Source organism: Gymnoscopelus microlampas, assembly GCF_963454915.1.
Source record: "Gymnoscopelus microlampas genome assembly, chromosome: 10".
Lineage (NCBI taxonomy): Eukaryota > Metazoa > Chordata > Actinopteri > Myctophiformes > Myctophidae > Gymnoscopelus > Gymnoscopelus microlampas.
In genome coordinates, this window is record NC_139947.1 from 41130727 (window position 1) to 41150916 (window position 20190).

A 20190-nucleotide genomic window follows, 5' to 3' on the forward strand; every position below is an offset into this window, starting at 1 on the left:
TGAAAGGGGAAATCCGAGTTACGTCACCCAGGATCAGCCGTCAGCCGACCTCATTAACGTGCTGGGTCTTCGGCTATTTGTCCAATCAACTGGCCGGACGGTATCGGCTGGGCGTGCTAGAAGGGGTGGTGGATGTTTTTAATTTTCCTAAAGCATCAGAGCATGGGTCTTCAAAAGGGGGTCTGGGAGCCCTAGGGGGTCCTCAGAGTAACTACAGGCGGTCCGCCAAATCTTTGTGTGATGGGGAACATAAGCCGAAAATAGCAGATCCATAAGCTCATAACACATGTGAGCTTGTAGATCTGCTATTTACAGCCAACAGCTCAACCAAGTTAAATATTGAGGGTTTCAAAGGTTAACTGTCTGAAAATGCATGTTTAACATGAATCCAACATATTGGAACAAGTCTACAAACCTACAGTATCTATGAAATCTAAGAACAAATGTAATCTGCAACACAATCTAATTCAATATGTAGTGGGGGTCCCTGCTTCATCTCTCTCTCAGCTAGGGGGTCCTTCGCCTGAAAAACGCTGAAGACCCCAGCATTAGAGAAACAGGTGTGACATACACACAAATGCCTGATGTCAGGAGATTAGGAGGCAAATACATATCCTAGGATATTTTTAAATGTAATAATAACATTTAGCAGGGATAATAAAGTTTTTTTTTTGAAAGGAAAACATGAAACTCTTTTGTGATCAATATTCTAAGGCTATTGGTAACTCCCTCAGCAACTGACTGCACAAAGATTTTGATAACATTCCTCAGTTTCAAACTTGGGAAAGGAGTGTAATATCTTTTAGGCCTATATCTTTGCTCCAAATTTGTATGACCCTGAGTTTTACATTGATTTGTCTAATGTAGAATGGTAGGTTAAGGAAGAAATTCCTCATGGGACTTTCTCTTTATCTCATTCGTTATTAGTATTTTTTTTTATTGAATTATTATTATTAGTGTATTGATCTGAGCCAAGTCTCCTGAGGAGGCGTGTCTGAAGCCTGTCCTGGACAGGGGTCTCCAGACCTAAAAACAGATGAATGAGTGTATTTTCATATCATATTATTGTTCTTGTTGTGATGTAATGCTTAGCACATCTTGACAAACCCTCTTGATTCTTAAATGGGCTACCTCTGTACTTCTGTACCAACAACAGGAGATAAACTTAGCCTTTTCATAACTATGATAGTTGTGATGTTTGACTCTGTAGGACAAAGTAACAGAGAGATGGAGAACGGGGAATTAATTTTGTTCTTTTTATTTGATGTTTTACATCATAAACATTTTTTGTACAGGGTATCATCATCATAATATGGACATCGATAGGATGGAACCAGTGGCCTGCCACTAAACAATAACAATAACCATAATAAAAAATTATAATAACCTCCCATATTCACAAAAAAAAAAAGATACAGAGATCATGTTCAATACAGGCTGTCTTAACTCTGTGATCGGATCAGATTTCCTGTTTATATATGAGGAAGTCATCAGGTGTCTAAAATACCACCTTTTCCATGTCTACATGAGAACAGCACTCACAGGGTGGGGTTTGCTGTAGTAAACAGCCCATTGGTTAGGGTTACATAGGTACTGGTTGCCTAGGTCAGTGGTTCTCGGGCATTTTCATGTCAAGGACCCCAAAAATGATATGTATTTGGCTGCGGACCCACATCTGAAAGGATGTGTACCAGTTTCAAAAATAGCAGATCTACAAGCTCACAACGTTAAAGTGGTTAAACTGATTTTGATTCTATATAAGCTAATTTTGCTGGGGACCCCTTGGACCCTCTCAAGAACCGCTGAGGGTCCCTGGACCCAACTTTGAGAACCACTGGCCTAGGTGACGTTTTCCTCTGTTGTCTTGATGGTGCAACTATATGATGACATCCTCTGATTGCCTGTGATCCATGTCATATGAGCACGGTATCATTCATACTGTACAGTACCAACACTAGCAAATACTAGATGGCCTCATTAACATTCATATTAATATTAATATTAACATATTAATATTAATATTGACATTATTCATGCACGTCTGTCCCATATAACATACATTTCTTCATATTTGTACCAAGTAGGAAATGATGGTCTCCACTGTAACATGGTCATAAACATACTAACACTACTCGTGTTTTATCGTACAAACTTTTTACACTGTTAAAAATGACCCAACCAAGGATTTTTACACTTTTAAAAATGGCGTGTTGTTTTCCTGTCAGCCCTCAATGATGTTTGGGCTCAGCTTCTCTCCAAATCAATTTTTATGCAACACAAAATAACATCAATAACCCAGATACTCCAGACAAGTTCAAATCAACACTGGAAAGTATAGCATATTCGGGAAACACGCCCATATTTGGATCAAACAAACGTGTTCAAAACAAAATAATAATAATGAAAATAATAACAGTAATAAACACATACTTTCGATTGAAAATTATAAATTATGTAAAAACCACAGTTAGAAAAGCTGATGTGAGACAAATAAAAACATTTAAACTACACCACTGTAATGACGGATTCCAACTGTAAGAGAAAGCTGCTGAATTTTACACACGATCCAGATTATATTACATTAGATCATTAGGCTATACTTCATAAATGCCAGAGGGAAAAGGTCATGTTAATAATGGAAATGGAAACTAATATATGGTTCATAGTTTGAATCTTATGGAGAATATTTCAGCATTATTTGTCTTCTTTCTCACTAATAAGGTTAGAAGTGGTTATAAACTGATATGTGTTGGTATTCAGAATGAAGTAAAAACACGTATGTAAAAATGTTGTTATGTTATAGTTGTGTTTGTAGGCTTTTGGCACATTGTTGAAATTGAAGAGTACGTAATAATAACACTGTTGTTCTTCATGCACACTACAGAACCAGTCTGAAATGGTTAAACCAGACAACACATGCTCAGCCCGGTTCCCAAACCAAGCCGCAGACACAAATACAGAGAAAAGAAAAAGAGAGAGAGAGAGAAAGAGAAAATTACATAAAAACATTAATCACTGGGAGTTTTAAATAAAATGTTCTGGATAATGTTCACCATATTCTCATAATTCCTGTCCATGGGTAGCACAACGGAATTCAGCTCTAGTGCCTCCAAGGGGTCCAGACCCTTCCATATGCCACTGAACCCAAGACCTTTTATTATCAGGTCATCCCAAGCCTGGTTTATACCCTGTAAACACACCCAGTACAGACTACAACCATAATAGGCAGAGTTAGTCAAAGTTGGACCAGAGACATGTAGAGACACAGTTACTCCAGTTTCTGAGTTGTGTGTAGAACAATATCCTCTATAACATCACCACAGTGACATGGACAACATTCTATAAAGACCAGCTGTAATAAAAAACACCAGTTACAGATAAAGGAGTCAACATGGTTGCCACAGTGTAGACTCTGATGGTCTAACCTTGACTGTGTATGGCTCTAGTGAGTAGGATGTAACGGAAACTGCACAAAAGGAGAGGAACAACCTATAGGCTACCTCCATGGGAACAACTAACATTAGTCTTCTAGCCATTAGCAGCTCGGTGAGACACATGACCGGAGTGTCCAAGTGAGAATAAATAATATTTACAAACATTTCTCTTTTTTTCATCATTAACCAACTTGCATCAAATGACCACGCCAAAACATACATCATATTGAATAACATTAATAATAATAACAGCATATCATATAGAATAATAACATTAATATTCTGTTTTCACTGAGAGAGGGAGAGCGAGTCACAATGATTAAAAAAAAGACAAATCTGTCCTTCTTCTACCTCTCCCGTTTCTCCTATCTCTTCTTCTACTGTAGGATCTGGTCCAAGTACTCCTTACTATAGGTTCATTATAATGTTACTGATCTAGGATCAGATCCTTTTGTGGTTGCAATGTCGCTGACCTAGGATTTGAACATTACTGTGCTGTTGAAGTAGAAAGAGAAATGAGTAGAATGTAAAATGAATGACAAGAATATAAAAGTGCAACAATGTAAATGGACTTATGATGTTATGGAACTTCAACTGATTCATCTTTTCATATTATATAGTATTATTATTACTATTAACAAGTTGTTGTTGTTTTTTTTTACAAATGGTTTAATTACTAGGGCTAGGGTTGCTATTGCAATGTGCTGACTGGACTGTATTCATTCACTTATACAAACAGCAGTCTCTCGGTCCCAAAAGACATTTAAATGTTTCAAAAACATCAGAGATAAAATACAATTTTGGTTGAATCATAATTCCTGGTCTGTGTAGATACTGTAAAAGGTTGCTTAATGAGATCTCTGCTCGTCTGATCACCATGCATCCCCAGAGAGCATAGAAGCTGTGCACAAATGGTGCAAGCTCTCCAGAGCATGGGATGCTGGGAAATGTTTCTTGAACACCCAACCGAGGGCGTGGCTTGGAACACACCAGTCAACCAGTAGAACTCACCAGTCAGCCAGTAAGAAAGGGAACTTTACATTTGAGTCCATAATATTCAGGGAATTTAGGGAATACAAAAGTCAATCTCAGGCCTTATGGAGGGCAGAATTGATAGGGCAAACATTTGGGAAATTTAAGGGGTACGCTGATAAGAAAAATATCTTAGGAGTGCAGGTGAAGTCATTTTATCTTCTTTTTCACAGATCCCAAGTTAGTCTACACATTTGGACTCCGCTTCTTTTCAACAGGCGTTTAAAACCTTGCAGGCTTCCGTCGGGTCAGGGGAGAAAGAAAGAGGGAAGCTCTTCAATGTTCTCTACTATCTCCATCTTGTTCTTGGTTTTGTTTTGCTTTTCTCTTTTCGGAGGGACTCAAATAAGCACCCTTCTGTGAGTCATTCCCACTGCTTCACAGCACAGCAATGGGATGTGACCACTATTCCGGTATCTGTCGACCTGTCTGTTCATTAATCTGTCCATCTTGTTTCCAACATGGTCAGTTTAGAACAGACAACCCCTCTGTCAGTCAATAACACCTGCTGGGGAAGGCTTGACGCCGAAACGCGTATGCTGTCCGTGCATCTATGAACTAAAAGTACCAGAAGGACTTCGGAGTGCTGGCTATTACTTTCTTACAGTCAATAACACCTAACTGTGCTACAGACAGACAAACAACAGGAAGTACTTCCTTTGTTTTAACGGTCAGAGCTCATGACTTGCATTTAGATTTCATATCAACAATAAATATACCATATATTTGATTAAATTATAAACTATCTAACGTTACTTCTTTCACTACTCCACCAATAGTGTTGTTTATCTCTGTAGGACAGACAGTTAATTAATATTCTATACTGAATACAGATATCTTGATATCAAAATGTAGGTTTTCTGTTTTAGCCAGGGGGAAAGAGAGAGAGAGAGAGAAAGAGAAAGAAAGAAGATTTGTCAGGTAGTTTTTGTGTTGATGATTACTGCTCACAACAGAGGTTTATATCTAGAGTCTAAGAGACCCGCTAGCAGCCCATAGAGGTTGTGCTGCTCCAAGTTGAATGGCAAACTGCCCATTACAGTTTGAGATATCTTGTGTGAAGGTGGAAATTTTGGCCTAAGGCCATGGGGTCACCAAAATCAGTAAGGTTCATCCTCTGGGAAGTACGATGGTGCACAGCAAATTCCATGGCCATCTCCAGCCAGTAGATTTCTTGGAGATATCTTGTTTAGGACTTAAGTGTTGGACTGACATTGCCATCCTTAGAGCCCCGTCGCTAGCAGGACTAAAATCACAGAGAAGCTGAGAATAAGCATGCAACATCTATACACACACACACCTGTGTGTGTAATGTTGTGTTGTGTACGTGTGCGTGTGCGTGTGTGTGTGTGTGTGTGTGTGTGTGTGTGTGTGTGTGTGTGTGTGTGTGTGTGTGTGTGTGTGCGTGCGCGCGTGCGTACGCGTGTGTGTGTGTGTGTGTGTGTGTTTGTGTGTGTGTGTGTGTGCGTGCATGTGATGGTGTGTTGGCATACGTGAGTAATGGTGTGTTTGCATGTTTTATTTGTTGTGTATTTTAAACGGCATGTTTCATCCAAATGTTCTGTGCTGCTTGTTTTCCTTGTCCAATACAAATTAATCTACATCATCTTTCTCCTCCAATAGATTCAAATGCTCTCCTCCCCTACTGCTGCTAGCTCCTCCCCCTCCTCTTCCAGGCTCTCTGCGATTGACCCATGGATCAGTAACTCCTCCCCCCTGCCTGCACGTGATAGGACGTCCATCCAGCGTTGCTGTAGCTCCTCCCCCTCAGCGCTGAAGTAAAGAGTCAGGTGACTCTGACTGATCTTGAAAGCATGGCGACGCTCAAGACGGTCACATGACTCTGGCAGAGAAACCTCCCAGCCAATCAGAGGCACACTACGCTGAGCTTTGACATCCTGGAAAAAAAGAAAAATCATAATATTCATACATAATAATAATTAGAATAACAATTCTTATCTGTGGTGTGTATATATACGTATGTAGCATTACATATTACATACGTACTGTACATTACAGTGTGTCTATACTACACATGTAGTATTGCCTGCAGTGTCAATTATGTAGTAGTATAGTATAAATAGCATATGCATTATAAATATACAGAGTATATAATGTGTAGTACATAATATGTAGTATTATGAAGTACCTGTGGAGCTCCATAAACATACAGTACGAGTGGTTCACTGTCTGGGATAACGAACCATGCTTTCTGCCAGCCCCTCCCCACTCCTCTCTCCATGTAGTACAGGAAACTGCACATAACGCTGTTCTCCGCTGCCAATGATGCCTGTTTCTATGGAGACACAATCACACACGGATTTGGTTTCATGGATAAAAAGGGAGAAAAAAACATGGAAAATTTAAGGGAAAGGCCATGGATTCACCAAAATAAGATACTATAAGATAAGATAGACCTCGATTCAGGTGTCAGCAACTAGACTAAACTATGTTGAGTGTCACTTAGAAATATTCTGATACACACAGAGGAATACACACAACAAGGTTACACTAACCTCCAGTATGGACCGCCTCCTCTGTGTGCTACTGGTCAGTAAGGCAGGGGAGGGCGGGACTCCAACCAGTGTAGTATAACAGTCGATACACACACGATTGGTTCGGTTATTGTCGTATGACAGCCGCGCACGGAACTCTGAACACTTCCCACAAACCACCTGCAACACACAACAACAGAAACATACAACACAACTATCACAAACAATCCACAAAATCATCAGAAACACACAACACAACCATCACCATCACAAACACAACAATGACATATACACAACACACACAGGCCAGTATCTGTAGTATTACTAGTAGTAATTGTCGTAGTAGCAGTAGTACTTACATGTCCACAAGCCTTACAGTGATGGCGTCTCTTAGTAATGGAGTTAAACGGTTCCTGGCAATTCATACACAAAGTCACTTCTTTCTCCCTGATTGGAGTTGGAGCTCTCTTTCCCAACTCTACACAACTCTACAGAGAGAGAGAGAGAGAGAGAGAGAGAGAGGGAGGGAGAGAGAGAGAGGGAGGACGGGGAAGAGGGGGAGAATGAGAGAGAATGATGATGCCCTCTTGTGGCTATGTAAAAAACTATGTGAATTATTGTCTCCACCAGGCCGAAGGCGTGGCCGAGACTATGTATTTGCCCCTGTCCGTCCTTGTGAGTGTGTCTGCGTGTGTGTGTGTGTGTGTGTGTGTGTGTGTGTGTGTGAGTGAGTGAGTGAGTGAGTGAGTGAGTGAGTGAGTGTGCGTGCGTGCGTGCGTGCGTGCGTGCGTGCGTGCGTGCGTGCGTGCGTGCGTGCGTGCGTGCGTGCGTGTGTGTTCATCCGTCCACCTGTGGACACCTAATCTCTGGCACCGTTGGACCGATCGGCGTGAAACTGTGCACACACACTCCCTGTGTGCATGCACATTGGTCTTTTATAGCGCCAATAGGAGGCCAAGTTTTGCAAAACACATTTTTTGATATTACTCCAACAGATTTTGTCCAAACATCACGCAAATCGGTACACACTATCTCTCTATACAGTCATGTGATCAACACGTATCTGTCAGATTTTTCCTACTCCATCCTGATGGCTAAGGCTTCGTCCACACGTACACGGGTATTTTCATAAACGCAGATATTTCGTTTTCGTTTTTGAAAACCTCCGCGTCTACACGGCCCTGTTTAAAAAAATCTCTCTGTCCACACGACAACGGCTAAACGTTAAACGACAACGGCAAAAACTCTGTTTACCGTGTCCACACGGGAACACATAGCCGGAGTTTTTAAAAATCTACACTGTGGCAGGAGTTTTCCAAAAGATGCGTTTACATGGAGCAAAAACGCGTTTGCGTGTGGACGAACCCCCCAAAACGCATATAAAAAGCTACGTTTATGAAAATACCCGTGTACGTGTGGACGAAGCCTTAGATTGCCATCTAAAGTTGGCAGGAGTGGCTTGTTTTGAACAAAATGCCTCAAATCATCAACGCAGCTCCCGATTGCCGTGAAACTTCACATGGGCCTGTTATAGCACCAATTTTAGAAAAAAACATTATTTGCTATTACTCCTACAGATTTTAACGCAAATCCGTACACATTATCTCTATAGTCATGTCATCAAGACGGAACTTTTTAACATTTCCTCCTGATTGGCTAAGACTGACTTCTACTACCGGCCTGGCGAAGAACTGTGCTCCGAGGAGCACATTTTTCTAGTTATTACTATTATTATCAACAGTTATGGGTAGTAGGTATGCAAATATTGACTGGCTGCTAGATCTTTCGGTTGTTCAATATTTTTATTGTTAAATCTTGTAACAGAGTGCAATTCTCTGATTTTAGTTCCTCAGCACAGTAGCAGCAAAAATAACCAGACATAATAAGCAGTTGCTGGGTTGCTGCTAGGGTGCACTAGTAGGTGTGTGTGTGTGTGTGTGTGTGTGTGTGTGTGTGTGTGTGTGTGTGTGTGTGTGTGTGTGTGTGTGTGTGTGTGTGTGTGTGTGTGTGTGTGTGTGTGTGTGTGTTGTGTGTGTGTGTGTGTGTGTGTACGTACCGGGGAGTGTGGAGGCGTTGTACAGTTTAACTGTCTAAACATCTCTAGACTCTGCTCATGTCTCTGGATGGTCAACTGGATCGCCTGTAAGAAGAACATTAACATACGGTCAAAGATAGACACAATAAACCAAGGGTGTATTCCAGAAAGCTGGTTCAAGATCTTTTCAACACATGGAAATGTTAGAAGATGGTTATTGCCATAATCAAGTTACCTTACTGATGAAAAAACACAAGGGTAAAATATAAAACAAATACTAATGAATGATAAACACAAGGTGGGTAATAGTCTGGAAAAATAGATGGGTATTACTTTTAATTCTAAACCCAGAATATTATTCAGCTGAGTATGAAAAACACAAGAGGAATAATCTGGACTATATAATATATACTATACTATATTCTATACTATACTATATACTATATAATATATACTATACTATATTCTATACTATACTATATACTATATAATATATACTATATAATATATAATCTGTTCACACCAAACTTTAATTCTGCCTATGCAGGCGTATTCTGCCAATGCTTTTCAATGGGAACGAAGCAGTTTGTTGCCATTTGCGGATTTCTGGATGAATTAAAGTTCGGTGATAATTACAGTGTACTATTAACCCGAATTACCTAATAAAAACTACATCAAAGTAGACAGACATACCTGTATCCAGTCTCTTTTTTCCTCTTCCGTCCTTTAGAAAGACAATAAACACAGTTTATCGGTTAACACCTTAAAACAGTCTGTAAAATTGTTAAATAAGCCAGTCAGTAAACCAGTCATTCAGTACCTGGCCTGTAGTTCTATGGACCGTTGTTTTCCTGAAACCAGAAAGGTTCTGGGGACTGCAATGCTACTGGTCTCTTTTAACTGAAATGCACACACAGGAAACACACACAGTATTATAATATACTGTAGAATGCAGTAAATACAAAAGAAATAAAATGACCTCATTATCCAGACACTAGATACAAAGATAACAGAGATTGAAAAAAAAACGAGCTTTCGTCTGACTGCCTGCCTTTCTGTGGTTAGGATTACATCTAAGGTTAGGAATGCACCTGAGTTTACCATGCTGTAGTTAATGCTGGGTTACATTACAATAGTCCTCCAATTGCTAAAAGCATTCCTTTATCCCGTCAGCTAAATGCAGCGTGGACGTAATAGTTGACAAATTGGGTTTTATTTATTTACTTGTTTATTGCACAGTGGCCCCTTTTAAGAACAATGGCTGGTTTGTTTGCCTGATGTGTTTTTATTGTTTTATGTGTTCTTAACTGTCTGAACATAAGCTGCAAATCAATTGCCAGAGAGGGACAAGTTGCTAGTTAGACAAGTTTGTAGTTAGGATTTAATTTTTTTTAACGGGCACAGAGCTCATCCATCTAGGACAGTGGCTTAGAGTCATTCATAATATACCGTACATGACCCTATATTTGCACATAAAGGTAAAAAGTTGTGACAGGGCCAACCAGTACTAACCTCCATCCCATCCACGTCAATGCGAGCTCTGACACTAAACTTCTGGCCAATTAGACGTAGTTTAGGGACACAGTAGAGCAATCTGTCGCTAAACTGGAGAGAGACAGACAGAACGAGAGAGAGACAGAGAGACACACACACACACACACACACACACACACACACACACACACACACACACACACACACACACACACACACACACACACACACACACACACACACACACACACACACACACACACACACACACACAGCTTGAGATTGATTCAAACAGACTCATATTCATTTCAAGTTTCCAGTTTAGAGGACACACAATATAAATACAGTAAAATAAGATAACAGATTTTTTTATCCCAATAATGAGGTTTATGTATTGTAAGAATAGCATAGAACAGAATAAAAAAGTACAGAGCAGAATAGAACAGATTGTAACATAATAGCAGCACAGAATACACAATACAATAGAATGAAACAGAATAGAGTAGGAATGTTTACCAGGATAAGGTATCTGTCCTGAGATGTCCCGTTCTTATTAGACAGTTTGAGAATGTGTCCTTCCTTAATGAGCTCATTAGTGGGATTAACAATGTCCTCCTCTCCTCCCAGAAGCTCATAGACCTTCAACAGCTTCCTCATACGCTCCTAGACACACAGACAGACACAGAAAGTTTTGGTAATTTATTACCAAAGTTATATCAAAAACAACAACTGCAATGTAATGCTAGAAAAAGGTATCTAGAACAACTGCAAGGAAATGTGTGCCCACCATGTGTTGAAATGGTGGACATGTGAATGGGTTAGAGGTCAACCCAGATAGGGTTCATTTCTATCATTAGAGTTTCTTAATTACAGACTCAAACAATCCCACGATTTAATGATGCTTCTGACAGCGTTTAATCTGGTTGTGTGTGTGTGTGTGTGTGTGTGTGTGTGTGTGTGTGTGTGTGTGTGTGTGTGTGTGTGCCTGCCTGCGTGTGGTTTTGTGTCACATCACCACCCAAATAACCATTACCTCCTTTGAAGACCACATCAAACACACACACACACACACACACACACACGCGCGCGCACGCACGCGCACGCACACGCACACACACACACACACACACACACACACACACACACACACACACACACACACACACACACACACACACCCTCTCTCTTTACATATTCCCACCCATCTCTCTCTCTCTCTCTCTCTCTCTCTCACTCTCTCTGTTGACTGAATTCAATTCAGATATTTCTTTTAAAAACAAATATGTAGCCTATATTCTTCAGTAACGGCTGAGAAAAGTAATAAAAGTGACAATATTAATAGTCAAATATAATTTAACATCAGCCAATTTCGATTTTTCAGTTTCATATCCTTGCCGTCGGGCAGAAACCTTGTATCTCCGTATTTCTTTTTTTTCTTTTTTATTAATGCTCTACTTCATCATACAAGAGTAGTGAAAGTAGCAGATCTACAAGCTCACAACACGTCGGGATGCGACGCGTTGTGAGCCTTTAAGATCTGCTATTTTCAAATGTTTTTAAGATGATAACAAAAACGTAATGGTTTTGGACATACAAGGTTTCCACCCGACAGCAACTCATTTATATGAATTATGATAGTAAATATGACTGATCTCTCACCATCTTCCTGATAGCAGCATTGGAGTGTTCTGCTGCCGTGGCGATGAGCTCCAGGGATTCTACAACAGAGACAAATTATCAGTGGGCGAAAAAGTACTCAAATGTTTTACTTGAGTAAAAGTTAGATACTCGTTACAAGTAAAAGTCCGAAAGTATTCGTACAAAAGTATTGGTATAAAAATGTAATTCAAGTACCAAAAGTAGAAAGTACTCATTATGCAGAATGTCATCAAATGATGAAAGTTATCACATTTATAAATTGTATAAAAATCTTTTGAAAATAGCAGATCTACTTGTAGATCGGCTATTTATGTATTTTTTCAAATGAAAAAAAAATATATATATAAATATATATTTTTTCTTTTCTTGTTTTTCCTTTTTTTTCCTCTGTTACTTTTTGGTTTTCGGGCCTAACATTATGGTAATTGTTCGGGCCGGCCCAGTTTTGGCCCAGTTAGGAGGGCCAGGCCTTAATTTTCAGGGCCTTTGAGAAGCCTAATTGTTTGCATCTGGAGGCTGTCTGTTCTGGATGTGTATGTTACTCTCTCTCTGTGTGTGTGTGTGTGTGTGTGTGTGTGTGTGTGTGTGTGTGTGTGTGTGTGTGTGTGTGCGTGTGCGTGTGCGTGTGCGTGTGCGTGTGCGTGTGCGTGTGCGTGTGCGTGTGCGTGTGTGTGTGTGTGTTTTACTCTGTGCGTCTGTGTAGTCCTGTGCGTCGGTAGGCAGGGTGTTCAGGTAGTCTTTGAGCAGCAGTTCGTATCGAGGGATTCTCTGGACTGGTTCCAACATGTGATGCTGCAGAGTCAAGTTCCCACAACGCTCTTCTCTCTGTCAATACAATCAATATCACTAATCAGTACAATCAATAAACTAAACAAACCAATCACTTACAACCAGTAATATCATTCAATAAAGTCTTCCAAGGACTGATGGAACAGTGTGATTTGTGTGTACTTTCTGTTGTGTGTCTGTGTTTGTATACATGTATGTTTATGTTTATCTGTGTCTATATGGGTATTTTGTGCGTGTACCTGTATTTCCTGGACTATAGTTTTAAACTGGGTTGATCGCTCCATCCAGGCAGTCACCAGTTCCATTGCTGTGTCAAAGTTCTTCACATATTCTCCGTACATCTTTAGAAACGGAGCTAACTTCTGTAGAATGTCTCCTATACGAGGATTCACATCCCTAGAGAGGAGAGGAGAGGAGAGAGATTCACATAACACCATTTGTCACAGGGCAAAGAAGAACAGAAAATATTTTCACACTGATCAGCATTCAACCTCCCGGGACCCTGCCTACTTCAGGAATGTTTCAAAAGGGGCCTTGTGGGGTGTCATTGGACTTGGCTCAGCCCATGATGAAATCTTGTTGCATTGTAGTATGCATCAAAATGACAAACAGCATTTTTTTCTTGTGTGTGTCTGTAGCTGATCGGAGGCTTGCGTTTTGGGTTGAATAGATCAAGGGTCAAGTTCAATATCAAGAGTCATAGAACATGATATCCTGGTGTGGGCAGGCTTTGCAAACCCCAGGTACATTTGTTTAATATTACTACGGCTATTACTACTGCAACTTATACAACTACTACTACTACTGCTGCAGCTGCTAGGCAAGGCAATGCAATTTTATTTGTATAGCACATTTCCACAACAAGTCAATTCAATGTGCTTTACACAGAACATCAAGAAAAATAAACAAAATGATTAAATTACATTAGAAAGAAAAAACTAAAAGAAAATTAACTACTATTACTACTGTACTATTACTACTACAACTACAACCACTATTACTACTAATAATAATCCTGACCATTCCTCCATGCGTTTCTGCAGGGCTGGCAGGAGGAACTGCTGGTGGAAACAGTAGATAGAGCAGATGTTCGAGAAGATTCCTTGAACAACATCACATGGAAACGATGAGCGAGATCTGGCCTCCTCCAGGAGCCTGGCACAAAAAACCTAGAGATGAGAGGAGATGAAAGGAGCAATGTATAATTGATATCATACATTACATGTGTACACAGTCAGTGTTTCCCCTAGGATTAAGTTGTAGCAGCAGCGGTCAATATATATAATTAATTTAAAAAAAAAGAATTTGCCCTCAAAATAAGAAGTAAGGTGTTTTTGATATTGACCGGTGTTACAGTCATTGTGGCCCTGTGGACCGAACCGCTTCCAGTCAAAACACTCGGGCAACACTGTGTACGGGCAATACTGAGGTTTCTATCTTTTTGTATGCAAGATCATTATGGATCTTCCAAATGTTTATTTCACAGATGTTTCCTTGCACATTCCAATCAGATGATTGGAATGTTATGTTGTAACAAGCTTTATTTAGACTCCATTGTGCAACAGTGTTGTTTCTTGACAAAACAAACAAATCTAGGTATCCACACATTGCGTTGAGATGCGATAATTGCTTCCAAATCTGTTATTTTGTTGTTGTTGTTGTTGTTTTTTGTCTTCGGCAAATGATAATCTTGATCATGATTGTTGAAACTTGATTTAATATGATTATGCTTAGAGAGTACCAGGTAAGCGTAAAGTAAATTGATATGAAGCGATACGCCCTTCAGTAAATAGACGGAGCCCGATCTATTGAGAGAATGCCTAGAACAACCCCTAGACTTCCATTGTAAGTAAACAGACAATATTCCCATGATAATATTCAAACATTTATTGCAAAAAAAACTATTTACAGCTGATTTTGAATTTGTTTGTGTGTGCTCAGAGATAACAACAAGAACAAGAAAAATGCTCTAGTAATGTGAATGTTTCGAAAGAGTGTCTCGTAACTCTTTCAATGAGTCGGTCCTCTCCTCACCTTACAAGTGTGACATGAAGCATCCTTACTGATAGTGCAAAATAATATCACTCTATTGTATAAAGACGGAGCAGTCTTGCATTGTCAAAAAATATATAATAATAAAAATAATTTATATAACAATTCAGCGGTGATCATACTGTTGAATGCATACAGGGGAAACACTGATAGCAAAATACTCAGTGTTAATTTATACATTTGTAACTCAGAGTGTACAATTGCAGCCAAATGGACCCCAGTTGGTTACATTTGTACACTCTCCAATTTAAGTGTACACACACACACACACACACACACACACACACACACACACACACACACACACACACACACACACACACACACACACACACACACACACACACACACACACACACACACACACACACACACACACAATTTATTTACCTGGTCCAATAAGTGTAGTTTGGAGACGTAGGCTATCTCTGTATGGAGCAGCTCATTTGCGATGTTGAACACCCTTTGTTGGACAGACAGCTGGACAGACAGACAGACAGACAGACAGACAGACAGACAGACAGACAGACAGACAGACAGACAGACAGACAGACAGACAGAGAGTGAATCAAAGACAAACATCACAAAAATGTAAAGACAAGTCAGATCAAACTGATAAAAACTGACAGTTCCATTATTATACAAATAATAACCAGAGCTCTATGTCCTACAGAGACAGTTGCTTTCAAATGCCACCACAAAAGGGTCAGAGGCCGCGCCCCTGGAATCCAAACAGACGCTAAATTGTAGGATAATAATAAGTAGGTCTATATGCCACCCAACTTATATAATAATTCTAGAGTAGCCTATATAAATGTTAAAGGTGAGTCACTATAACGCCTCATCTTTCTAATGAATTAACTAATGTGCCTCATCATCGTCTTGGGTCATCAGCTATTGTTGAGTTTGAGTTTTGAGTTTTATTTATTAGCACATAAAGATTTAAAAATAATTTAGCGTCTGCAAATAAACGACACGAAAAAGGTGAGAAGGGTGTTTTAAAACGCAATCTAAAAGAACTAAGAGTGGAAGCCAACCTGCAGTTTATATAATATAAATATAAAATTACGTTGCGTCATCGCCTTGATATAACCGCATTAGTGTGTATATTCTCATAGCAAACAACATCCCTGTCAAAACATCACTCGCGGGACTACGAGCCAATGGGAACGGCCTCTGACCCTTTTGCGGTGGCATTTGAAAGCACGCTACAGAGACAAACAGCAGGAAGTACATCCTGTGTTTTAAAGATCAGAGGTCATGACTTTACTGTAAAATCCCGAGGGTCCTTTTGATTTGTACTGTAGTTCTCACAGGTTCTATATTCCAATAGTAATCACTGCTTTGGTGTTCAGTAACAGGGGTCTCCCCGTCTCTCCAGCTCATTAGGAAACATAAAATACAAGTTCTGCCCAGGATAGTAGTTTTATCCAATCAGGAGAGATAATTCTATAGAGATCATTTATATCTCATATTTGTGTTGTTATTATAAGATGCTAGAAAGATTAAATCGGTTATTGGTTCCAAATTTCGGTTAATTTCCCAGCCTCACTTGAGTGGGTTCCAGGGGGTCCTCACCTAAATTATTGATAGTTAACCTTTCCCATTATTACATAAACATTTTAACCCAAGAAAAAAAAATAAATTCGGGACCAAATGACATATTAGACCAAATCATGTCTAACACTAAAAATGATCTTAGACCAGAGTTCCCAGAGCAAAATATCATATCAAATAGTCATCCGTGGGCTAATGCATATCAAATTGGAGGTCCCAGAAATGTTAACGGTTGAGAATCCCTGCTTTACATAAACCAGTGGTTCTCAAAGTGGATATGATGAGTTGTGAGCTTGTAGATCTGCTATTTTCTTCAGAAAATGAGGCTTAAGTTTGAAATATTTATATATCTGTCCATGCCACAAAATATGTTCAGATGGGGGTCCGCGGTCAAATATTGTAATTTATTTGAGGGACCACTGACATAAACAGTGTGACTGTCAGTCTGTCTGTGTTGGTGTACCTCAATAGAGTCCAGCCTGTCTTGCTGACGTTTGTGTATCTCAATAGAGTCCTCTGTGTCTTCCTGTTTCTCTGTCAGGACCAGAGTCAGCTCCTCTTCCAGGTCGCTGTCCCCCTCCTCAGTGAAGACCCTCCTCTCTCCTCCTCCTAGCTTCGCCTCCTGTCCCGCCCCTCCCTCGCCGCCGTAGGAGGAGGAGCTGGAGAGACGGGGGAGGATGTGGGCGGGGCTACAGGGGTAGATCACGCCCCCCTCTTCCTCGCTGTGGGACGGGGAGCTGATGCTGTCGATGCCACTGTCCCGATTGGCCAGCTTCCCGTCCGTCTGAGAGGAGGGGAGGGACAAGCGTTCCGATTGGCTCTCGGTGACTTCTTGACCTCTCATCTCCACGGCAACAGGGTCCTCAGAGGCACTGTAACCTGACTCCACTGACAGACGCTTGGCACACACACACCCTAATTCTTCATCATCATCATCACCACCAGCCTCCTCTCTTTCTTGCGGTGTGACGTCATCAGGGTCCTGAACCCTGAGGGTCTCGGCAGGGGGCTCAGCTGAGGATGATGACGGGGGTGAGGAAGGTGGAGGAGGGATTCTACATGGAACCCCCCCTGTGATGTCTGGAACCACAATGATCTGCTCCCTGTAACACACGCGCGTGCGGGCACGCGCGCACACACACACACACACACAAAATACTCAAGGTAAATAAAACCTCTCTTCAACACCATAGCATCCAACAGTGTTAGTAATCAGTTATAATAACAATTTCACACACATACAAATGTAACTTATATTTACATTTCTTATACTTGCATCTGTCCTAGTTAGCCATGTCCATGTGATATCAATCAAGTCTTTTAATATGAATCACTGTAAGCAGATTAGCCGAACTCAAATAATAACCGGGTCTTACATAACGACCAGGTCTAAAATAATAAGCAGGTCTCTAGCAAAACATTGGCCTATAAATAAAGCATCTGAGTTTTGAGTGTGTGACTTTCCCTGATAAATGCTGATGGTGAATATAATATGCCAAGCATATACTGTACGTACATTGTAGATACGCTGATCTTTTTTTTTATCCTAGTAGTATAAAACTACTGACTGTATTCTCTATTTTGCTTTCCTTTTTCTTTTTTTCTTTACTTTTATTATTGTTACCTACGTATGCTGCTACATTCTCTGAAAGGAAGCTGTACAAAAATAAGTTTAACTTATATGTACCAGTGCATAAGATGTAACAATCAAATACAACCTTGAACCCTATCAATTATGTATACACCACTTAAAACTACAATGTTATTCTATATGGGTATTAAGATTTGCAAAAGAATCTCTGTCAAATAGCACAGCTATTTAAGGGCAATGTGATAATTTATGTAGGCAGCCTTCTTCATTGCAATTCACACTTTAAGTGTGAATAGCGATAGTCTGATACAGATATACAGATGCAATGTGCAGAGGGACAAATGGATATACTGTAGATATTTTGTCATTCTAACAGCACAGGTCTTTAAAGCACCCAAAAGGGCAAAACCCGCTGCATAGTCTGAGTGCACTGATGATCAGAGTCTGAGATCAAAGCCAATGAGTAGGATGAGTAGGATGAAGGATGAAGGATGTAAATATTGACCAATCAGGACCTACCTCTCAAACTTCTCAATGAGTGATAGGACGCAGCTGGGGGAGGAACTTCCATCGGAGCGGGGGTTCGGGTCAGTGGGGAGAGGTCGACAGGGAGGGGGTGGTGGAAGGGGCTTGTCGGGGGCACGGGGGCGTGGCCTACTTCCCCCCTGCTGCTGGAGATGCGGGGGTTTTGGTGGGACTGGGGAGGAGAGAGAGATTAGGTTGACATGAGATTTGTTTTCATCACTTAAAGGAGTAGTTCACCCCCCAAAAAAAATCTATCAATTACACACCCCATAAAGCCTTGAATTCATGGAGATTTTTTTGTTTTTGTCGCATTCTTGAGTCAATAATTTGATTACCGGGTCTTCAGTCAATAGGAGACTCAGTAGGAGACTCTTTTGAGTCTTCAACCGGAGACTGAAATATTTGGCTTAGGAATGCGACAAAAACAAAACAATCTCCATGAATTCAAGGCTTCATGGGGTGTGTAATTGATAGAAAATAAATTATGTTTTGGGTGAACTACTCCTTTAAATCATCTGCAGAGGAATCTTCTCTTTTTTTTCTAATAAAATTGTTTTCTTTGTTCATCACACAAACATGACTTTCAGTACTTAGAAAAGCGCTATATAAATTATTATTATTACTAGAATAGAATAGAAAAATATAGAATAGCATAATATAAAGTAGAACAGAATAGAATGGACACAGCATTGACTGTTCATTCATGCCAAATCCTGCCGAGTTATTTACACACACGCATGCACGCGCGCACACATGCACACGCTCAACCACATCCTGTCCTCACCCTGGGGTTTAGGTCCTGGCAGTGGGGGTCTGCTCTTGGCCGGCACCGGACCAAGTGTTAGCATGGTGGTTGGTAGTTCTGGAGGTCCAGTATCGTTCACCAGAACCCTGTTAGAAGCAGAACAAAAGCTCCCAGCTGAGCCTACAACCTTATACTGGTCATATTGGTCCAGGGAGTCCAGGGGACCTGGGCAGGAGCTGGGCCCAGGGTCGGAGCTTAGTCGCGGGGGCGTGTCTGCCTCTGCCTCCAGGGTCCCCTGGTGAGAACAGGGGGAGCAGGTTGGATCCAGAGAAAGACTCTTAGTTAAACACCTAGAACTGGAGGTGAGACCTGGAGGAGAGGAGAGGAGAGGAGAGGAGAGGAGAGGAGAGGGGAGGAGAGGAGAGGAGAGGAGAGGAGAGGAGAGGAGAGGAGAGGAGAGGAGAGAAGAGAAGAGAAGAGAAGAGAAGAGAAGAGAAGAGAAGAGAAGAGAAGAGAAGAGAAGAGAAGAGAAGAGAAGAGAAGAGAAGAGAAGAGAAGAGAAGAGAAGAGAAGAGAAGAGAAGAGAAGAGAAGAGAAGAGAAGGCATTAGATACATGATTACTATTTACTATTTAATAGAACTAGTCCATACCCATGGGGGGATGTGCGCACATGATCTGGCAACCCGGGAGCCAACGAACACAAAAACGCTAATAAACAGCTGACATTTGGGGAAAGCGAAACGGGCTTTGCTGTTCCGTGCACATGGTAATGGTCAATGG

General features: G+C 40.7%; 1 protein-coding gene across 1 annotated transcript in view; it reads right to left on the reverse strand.

Annotated features, from left to right (window-relative positions):
- Positions 1-1291: 1291 nt before the first annotated feature.
- Positions 1292-20190, reverse strand: part of fgd1 (FYVE, RhoGEF and PH domain containing 1) — a 39875-nt gene continuing 20976 nt past the window's right edge. The window contains exons 2-18 of the mRNA XM_084069306.1: positions 19448-19777; positions 18658-18835; positions 17011-17650; positions 15381-15470; positions 13959-14107; positions 13178-13334; positions 12836-12974; positions 12150-12208; positions 11007-11153; positions 10509-10601; positions 9817-9896; positions 9690-9720; positions 9018-9101; positions 7321-7449; positions 6983-7141; positions 6616-6762; positions 1292-6364 (exon numbers count right to left, since the gene is read on the reverse strand). Of these exons, the coding sequence (XP_083925432.1) occupies positions 6092-6364; positions 6616-6762; positions 6983-7141; positions 7321-7449; positions 9018-9101; positions 9690-9720; positions 9817-9896; positions 10509-10601; positions 11007-11153; positions 12150-12208; positions 12836-12974; positions 13178-13334; positions 13959-14107; positions 15381-15470; positions 17011-17650; positions 18658-18835; positions 19448-19777 (2885 nt within the window). The 3' untranslated portion in view covers positions 1292-6091. The remainder of the gene's footprint in view (positions 6365-6615; positions 6763-6982; positions 7142-7320; positions 7450-9017; positions 9102-9689; positions 9721-9816; positions 9897-10508; positions 10602-11006; positions 11154-12149; positions 12209-12835; positions 12975-13177; positions 13335-13958; positions 14108-15380; positions 15471-17010; positions 17651-18657; positions 18836-19447; positions 19778-20190) is intronic.